An 8,526-nucleotide genomic window follows, 5' to 3' on the forward strand; every position below is an offset into this window, starting at 1 on the left:
TGAACAAATGTAACGTAAGTCTGTACTCTGAACTATAAACTATAAACAGATATATAAAAATATATTTTCTTTAGGATTCTGTTGTTAGCTATTTGAAAATGCATTGTTTTTTGATTCAATATCTCTCACACTTTGAATAATGTTATCTATGTTTCTTGCTAGATGATTTGAGTGTTCCTCCATGTCTCTTAAAATCATGGCAAGCTGTTCTTGATATGCTGCACACCGCTTTCGTTCTTGCTGTAATTCGGCAGTTAGTTCTCGAATTTTTGCATCTTTCTCATCCTGAAATAATAGCAACAGAAAATGAAACATATATACAAATGACGTAAAAAAAGGTGCTCATAATATTTAAGAAATGTGTTCTGCTGGAGGAGGTAGTGTATAGCATAAATATAGTCGTTCTGACTTGCATAAGGGAAAGAAACATGCTCTAAAGTCTAAAGCTGCCCAATTGGAACGCTTGGCACGAACGTGTTTTTTAAGGCTACATTTATAAAAATACCCTAAACTTCGTCATCTTTTAAAAAACTACCCCCATCCTTTCAAAAGTTGCATTACCATTGACCTTTTATAAAGGTTATGAAACTACCCTGAAGATTAGAATGTAGAAAAGAAAATTGACATGGCATTAACTGCATATACATTCTAACTGCAACAGTGTGTGTGACTAGGATGTTTGTCTAGAGTAAGTATGAAAGAACGACATATATAGGTACGTCGACTTTTCATTTGACAGTATAAAGTTGTTTTTACTACAAAAATTAGTTTTAAAATATTTACGAAAGGTCAAAGGTAATATTGCAACTTTTGAAAGGATAGGGATATTTTTGAAACAAAAAACAAGGTTCAAGGTCTTTCTTATAATTTATGCTTTTTTCATGTAGCTTTTCTTACCCATCTGGCTTGAATGCATTTCGTTTGACCCTCCCAACAAAAATGGGCATCTTTTTGCCCATTACGACACATGGGGCATGTGTTGGAGATTGAACCTCCAACCTCCAGCCTAAAGGAATCTAATAGCCTAATAGGTACTAGCTTTGCTTAGATTGAAACTCATTAGGTAGTTTTGTTTGGCTTTTTCCCTATCTAAATGAGCTGCAAGACCTCCGAGTTGTTTGAGAAATCAAGAAGTTCGACACTAAAAACCAGAAGTATGGCCATAAACAAGCACTATAAGATTGGTGCATTAAAACTGACATTTTCTAGTCTGGAGTGGCTATACAGTGCCTCTGGATTCTAATGCATTTATGAAAGCTCAATTAATCTATGTGGATTGTCTGATCATAACAAAAGAAAACCTGAAAAATTCAACAAATAAAATGGTACACCTATTTGCTCTTTTCGAAGTGAATGACTTGGAAAGCTAAGTATATCACACTTAGAAAAGAGGTTGTTTCTTGAACAACAGGGTACGTAAAGGGCTCTGATAGATTTGCCTAACATCAATAATGATGAGTAAAAGAAGCTTATAAACATATACTCTAAAATTTGATTGTGCAACTGTGATTGGTAAAGATGAACCCAGATTGTGTATCTCCAAACACCCAGCCTTACTTCAAAATACAAATAATATGACCTCACACTTTTGGATACATCATCCAAATTTTATGAATTTCAAAGAAACTCGTCCCTAATTCATCCAATCCTTAAATATCTTCACCTTCTAATCCACCAAATTGAACCAACAAAACTCAACACTTATTTGGCACCTGAATTCCAAGGTCCAACAATTCCCTCACTACATACCAAAAATGCACATCTGATGAATACCGGTGACATTCTTCCTTCACCCAACACAAGCATCTAATTGATATGCTTTGAATTCCCCTCACGTTCTCATGCTTCAATGTTCAGGTTTTTGGATTAAGAAAAGGGGTGGAATGGAAGTTTTAAAGGCAGATATCAGCCAGAACACTCTCTGAAGCTTCATCAGAGAGGTGAAAAGATTTGTTTTACAATATTCAATATTAATGGGTGCCTGCCTTAGAAGTTAGAAGTCCTTTCCTTCTAAGTTCTATCAAACCGTTTCTATTGCTAAGGGCAAAGGTAAAGGCTACAACAAATATTATTCCAGAACAGAGGTACGGAAAGTGAAACTTAAGAGCAAAGAAGAAACTAGAAAAACACATAATCTCAGCATAAATGGACACAAAGTGAATCAAATTAACCCTTACCCGTGTGTGGGAAAGAAGAACATTTCGACGAGCACTGGCCGGAGTAACAATCAATGGATGATTATGATCCTTGACAAATTTCGTAACAACCCATTTTCCAGTTTTTTCTTTCTTTACAACAACCATTGCCTTACACCCTTCTCTCGTTACAGCTCGAGGCTTCCTATTTTCACTTCTTTTCGGCTTAAACTTGCGAAACCCTTCTTTATTACAAACAAGTCGCCGCCAAACAACCGCACCATCACGCATCGATCTACGAAATGCATCAACGCGCATAATAAAACCAAGGCGTGAAGCATAAGCATCGTAGAAAACCTTGACAGACTCCTCAGATTCAAACTCCATACCAACAAATGGCTCTGTATCTGAAAGATTACTCGTTATTGCCTCTGCTTCAGTAACTACTCTAGCAAAATCCTTCCCGCTAGGATCTTCTACAACATCAACTACAGTGGGGATTCCATCCACTAACAGGGAAAAAAAAGCCGAATTGTTCTGAAATCGTCAAATATGGGATGGAAATAGATACTGGTTTGAATAATTGAAGCGAGAATAGAAGAAATAGAGGGCGATTGTGATAAGAAAAATGCCAATGAATGCGAAATCGAGAAACTCACTTTGATTTCTCCCAATACAGGAAGATGGGATTCAGTTTTCCTTGATTATTGGAATTGCATTCAACGCCGAGAATTCTTGGAGATCCAATCTCATTTCTTTGGTGTTTTGCGGTAGTTGTACAGTGAAGTGTGAATCGAGAAGGTTTTAGTCGTTGGAAATGGAGATCTTTGGATATGACTGTGGGGGTTTACTGTGTTTGGACTAAACCGAAAACTTGAGAAAATCGAGAGATTTGTGGTGCTCACCCAAATTTGAGGCTCCAATATCATATGCCCACCTTTACAGCTTAATTTTTCTTATATATATATGTATGGATTGTGTGCTCGGTTGTTGAGCCCTTCAATCTAAGAATAAAGTTTAATTACTCATTATTCATTTTCATTATTCCATACTCTGTGTTTTTCTTTGTAATGATTCTCAAAAGAAAGTTATAAGTTTTGTTAATTTTATAAAAATACAAAATTTTGAAAAGATTCTATAAATTTTTGAATGATTTTAACTATTACATGCTAAATGCATTTATCATTCTATTATATAAGCTTATTTTTTTTCTTTTTTATGGTAATATTATTTTTTTTATAACGCAAATTATCTTCTTAAAATTTATATTCTTAAAATTTATATTCAAATTTGGTTCTTCAAAATTAATTTTGAATTTATGTTAAATCTTTTCGTAAAATAGATTTTCAACGGTAGAATTGTAATTTTTTTAAATTATTCCTTTGATTTATTTAGAAATAAAAGTTAAAACAAGAAATTTTGATTTAATGGAAATACAAATACACCTAATTATCAATATTTATTTTTATTATGTTCATTTTTTATGTAGCAAACATTCTCAAAAGTTGTTGTTTGTCCGGTTTGTCTTTTTTCTTTTTGAAAACTTAAAATAAATTGATAAAATTATGAATTACCATTTTTTTTAATTTTAACACAATTGATTTTTCGTATTATGTTATTAACCGCTTAACACAAATTTCTTAAATTTTTGCAAAGAAATTTTTGCTAATTTATTTTTACTAAGTAAATTTTACTACATTATTTTTGTAAATGTATTTTTCATAACAAGCCATATTCCTAAGTTATTTTTGTAAAGTTGATTTTTCGTAATTTATTTTTCCTAACTAATTTTTTACTATATTTTTGTAAATGTATTTTCTATAATTTATTTTTCCTAACAAGCCACATTCCCAAGTTATTTTTGGAAAGTAGATTTTTTCTAATATACTTTTCCTGACAAAATTCATTAGATGATTTTGATTAAAATTTGGGGCGAGGAATAGTGATAGAGAAGAAAAGAAAGAGTGAAGAATAGTGAGAGAGGAGAGAAAGAGGAGGGAGTATAATAGTTCTAATCTTGATCCTAGGGTTATAATAACTCTTGGGCCAAACATGGAGTTGGCTAATCCTAGGGTTATAATAACCCTTGGACCAAATATGGAGTTGGCTAAAATAGTCCACTCCACTTCTTCATAGTTTGATAGCCAAACAACCCTTAATTTTCACTCCCTCATCTTACTTTTTTTTAGTTTTTGTTATTAGCCTTTTTTTTAATATAAAAAGTGAGGACGAGAATGAGTTGGGAGAAAAAAATGAGACAACCAAAATTCAAAGAAGCGAGCGAGCTAGCTAGAGTGATATCTTAACCTACATCCACAATGATTTATTTTGGTTATTTCACACAAAATGAAAAGAAAGAAAAATTTAAATAGTGGGCAAATTCCATTTAAGATCGTTAGTATGTAAAAGTGGAGGTAACAGTGCACCTTACCACAAAATGAAATCAACCCACTTTTTAAAACTTGAGCCTTTTTATCTATTTTTCCTTGACAAAGCCACCTTATTATATTGTTCATATGTGTTGGCCTCTTGCTCTTATTCTGGTTATTGCAAGGAAAGAGCAAGAGAAAATAATGTGAGTAAAACCAAAAACACTAAAACCCAAAGGAGAGCTAGAGCTTAACAAAAGAAAATAGAGTGCGTGTATGGAGCTATAATAAAGCATATACTCAAGTGAGAAGGAAATTAAATCTATGTTTACAATGTGTTTGGAATAGTTTCGCGTTAATAAGATATAAGCAGAATATAAAGTGAGACCAATTCTATTTTGAGGCTCATAATTTAAATCATCTATATAAAACCTCAATAAAATATCTACATGAATAAGTCAAAGTAAAATGACAACAACTTATAGTAGATTTGTGTATTGAGTAAGTGGCGTTAAAATTACCTTTGTGTATTTCAAAAAAATCACATTATGTTTCTTTTTATATGTACAACAATTGTAAAGGTAGAGTATCCAATCTCTAATCTCCCCAATCACAAAGTGCATTTTAATTATCACTAAGTTAAACTTGCTACGACAAAGTTAAATTATGTCACCTTAAAAATCTTTCAAATTTACAAATAAATACAGACAGATTATTAAACGTAGTCGTTTATTATATGTGTGTAAGTCGGTGAAAAATTAAACATTTAACTTCTTCATTGTGAATAAAATTAAGCATATCTAATCAAATTATGCCTATATTGACAACTAACCATAATGCAGTCCCGATAATTTACTCTTGTAGATAAGTAGTTGTAATAGGATTTAGAAACATTATATATGATTTGTTTTGATTTTATATGTCAGGGTTTAGTCCATAATATTTATACTTTTGAAATGTCTACTTTATGAAGTAAGAAAAAAAGAGTTGGTACTACTAGTTGGAACCGATAGTGACCATTGATTATTGAAGAACGTTAAGGAGAAAAGTGAAAAAGAGGAAGAGAGACATTGGGGAATATAAAAGACTAATACCCAAGTGCAATCACATTCCTAACCATCATAAGTCAAAAAAAGAAAATTATTGTAAATGGTAAAACTGTTAAAAATAATTACAAAATATAGTAAAATTTCATAATCTATTAGTTATTAAATTAAAAAATTTTATTATATTTTGTAATTTTTTATTCGTTTTTATATATTTAAAAAGGTCTAAAATAAAATATTTGAAAAATTGCATGACTAAGCTGTGATTAGTGACATAGTTAAACTTTCCCAAACTTCTGGACCTAATTAAAATCATTTTTATGTGTACAAATGTTTTAAAGTTGTCCATTATATGAAAGTATGCCCACGTGTACCTTTGTTTTACAACTCTTATTGCCACATCACCTTTTCTTTTTATCTTTTTCAAAACAATTGTTAAGGTTAAAGATATGTTATGTCATACTTTTAGAAACAATAGACACATATATATATATATATATATTATAGTCAAAGCATATCCTAAATTTTGGAGTTTTTTTTAAATAGTCTATCGTTCACACTTTATCGTAATGAATTTAAATTAAGAGGTGTTCGGAGGAGGGGTAGAGTTATGGGAATGAGAGTTATGATAATGTTAGAATTATGATAAAACTAGTGTTATGATAATATGTATTTGGAGAAAGATTTATTATTGATAGTATTATGATTATAACATGTGTCTGGAAAAAATATTATGATAAGTGTTGTTATGATAAAGATATCAGGGATGTATTTGGGTTGGACTAATCTGATCGAGAGTGTTCTTCAGACCAACTTGAAAATTCTGATTGATTGGATTGCAAAAGATTCCAATAAATTTTTTAACTCAATCCTTAAAATTCGACTTTTTATTTTAAACTCTAAATATGTAAGTTATCAACAATACATGATTAATAACTAAATTCTCGTTAAATTTAAATATAGATTATAAAATATCTATGAGATTTAATATAAATTTTAAACAAAGACAAAAAAACCTAACAATTCTAAAGGAAAAACATTAAAAATTCACAAATCAATCATAACAGTTTTATATTTGATTTTTGTATGAAGTGTAAGTATTTTGTCAAATGTTTTATCTTTGACAATTTTCCATGGTAAAATCGTAACATTTGTAATTGAAACTTAGATAATTAACTTATGAAATGAATCCAAATTATAACTGTTTTTGTCACAATCGAAAACACATAATAAAGTAGAAAACTTCAAAAAGTGATTATTGACGTGAGAAAAGACAAAGATGAATGGCATAAGCCAAAGTGTCATGTTTCACCTCTTGAATTAAGTCCCTTTGACCACCTTTTAAAGACGGACTCATTAATGACGGTTCATCCCTCCTTCCTTTCCCATTTTCTCTATAAATAGTAACCCTAAATCCCAAAACCCTAATCCAAATCCAAATCCTTAGCAATGGCTCTTTGGTGCCGAGGTATGTGAAGATTATCAAGCCTCTAAATAATTCATAGATTGTTTTCTTTAAAAAATTGTGTTTCATGTAATGTGTTTACTTTTGTGTTAATTGCAAGTGTTTGTCTTTTCAAACTTGTTTTCAATCATTAGAAATTAATTTTGATTGGTTTAAAAATGTCAAAATAAAAGAATGGGTAATCATATGACTAAAATAGATAAATAATGATACATTAAGGAATTAATTATTATAAATATATAACACAAAAATCTACTTATTGACAAGACTAAAATAGCCTTGAAATATAGTCCATTTGAATTTCTTGGATGTAAATACCATCTTAGTCTTTTGAAATTTTGTTTATTCTTAGTTTTTATACTTTTTCATTATTAAAGGAAAATTATAAAAAAATATTTAACAAAATATTTATCATTCATATAAAAATCAAATACAATAATTTTTGTGTTTTAGTAGTTTTATTTATAAATAGTTTGTCAATTTTCTACTATTTGTGTAAAAACATTGATTTAAACTGTCCAATTTTAATTACTTTATTTTTAATAAATCTTAAATTTAATTTATTAGTAAAAAAGAAAATTCTATATTTATTTATTTAAAAAAAAAAATAAATAAATACATCGAAATTTTTGCTATAAATGAAACAAATTAAATAGAGTAAAAATTAATTTTAGTCCCTGAAACTTTCGTGAAAGCAACAATTTAGTCTTAAATTTATTGAGCTAGTCTATTTACTTTCAATTTTATAACAATTTAGTTCTTAAACTTTATTATATATAAAAAATTAGTTATTGTACTTTCAAATTTGTAACGATTTAATCTTGTTCATAGAAATTAGTGTATGAGATTATCTACGTAAATAAATCAATAACTTAACTAATTAGAAATTAAGTAATTTTATAAAATACAAATTTGACATCATAAAATAGTAGATTTAAAATTAAATTTTGATATATTTTTTTACGTTTAAGTATTAAATTGTTGTTAATTTGAAAAAATTGTTATACAATGAAGTTAAAAAACATAATGGTAACAAATTTAAAATTAAATACTTAATTGAAAGTTGTAATACAATCTGAGCAGGGAAGATGGCGTGGCCAGAGCTAGTAGGAACAAGAAGCGAGGAGGCAAAGAGTAGAATAGAAAAGGAAAATCCATATGTGGACGTGGCTGTTATTCGGGAAGGAAGAGTTGTTACTTTGGATATTAGGTGCGATAGGGTTAGGGTTTGGATTAATCGTGATGGAATTGTCACTCGAATTCCATTTGTCGGCTAAAGGTCCATTTGAATTGACTTTCTAAGGGTTTATAAACACGTTTTTTGCACCTATAAACAGTACTTGTTTAAACACTTAGAAAGTTAATCCAAATTTACCATAATTCTCACTCTCACCAAACTCAGATATCTAAACTACCATCTACATAACTAAACATATATGTATTATTATCTTATCCCTGTTTTGTAATCTAATAATAAAACATGCTTTAAATATCCTTAGCTTAAATAAAGT

At 29.5% G+C, this 8,526-nt stretch overlaps 1 protein-coding gene across 2 annotated transcripts; it reads right to left on the reverse strand.

Moving 5' to 3' along the window:
* On the reverse strand, positions 1-3,077 carry LOC103489731 (protein FAR1-RELATED SEQUENCE 5). Of its 2 annotated transcripts, none has more exons than XM_008449014.3 (3): positions 2,795-3,077; positions 2,178-2,644; positions 1-285 (listed from the first exon to the last, which is right to left on the reverse strand). In XM_008449014.3, coding segments are annotated over exons 1-3 (669 nt in total). In that variant the 5' UTR covers positions 2,796-3,077; the 3' UTR covers positions 1-84. The 2 variants fall into 2 exon arrangements, with proteins under 2 accessions (XP_008447236.1, XP_008447237.1); XM_008449015.3 differs by having other exon boundaries at positions 2,178-2,672.
* Positions 3,078-8,526: the final 5,449 nt, after the last annotated feature.

The sequence above is a fragment of the Cucumis melo genome, chromosome 1, assembly GCF_025177605.1.
Source record: "Cucumis melo cultivar AY chromosome 1, USDA_Cmelo_AY_1.0, whole genome shotgun sequence".
Lineage (NCBI taxonomy): Eukaryota > Viridiplantae > Streptophyta > Magnoliopsida > Cucurbitales > Cucurbitaceae > Cucumis > Cucumis melo.

Bases quoted from the DNA above. Each gene is read 5' to 3' on its own strand.
- LOC103489731 (XM_008449014.3), bottom strand. The intron at 286-2,177 runs GTAAGGGTTAAT...CTATTATTTCAG, and splicing joins TTCTTCTTTCCCACACACGG to GATGAGAAAGATGCAAAAAT.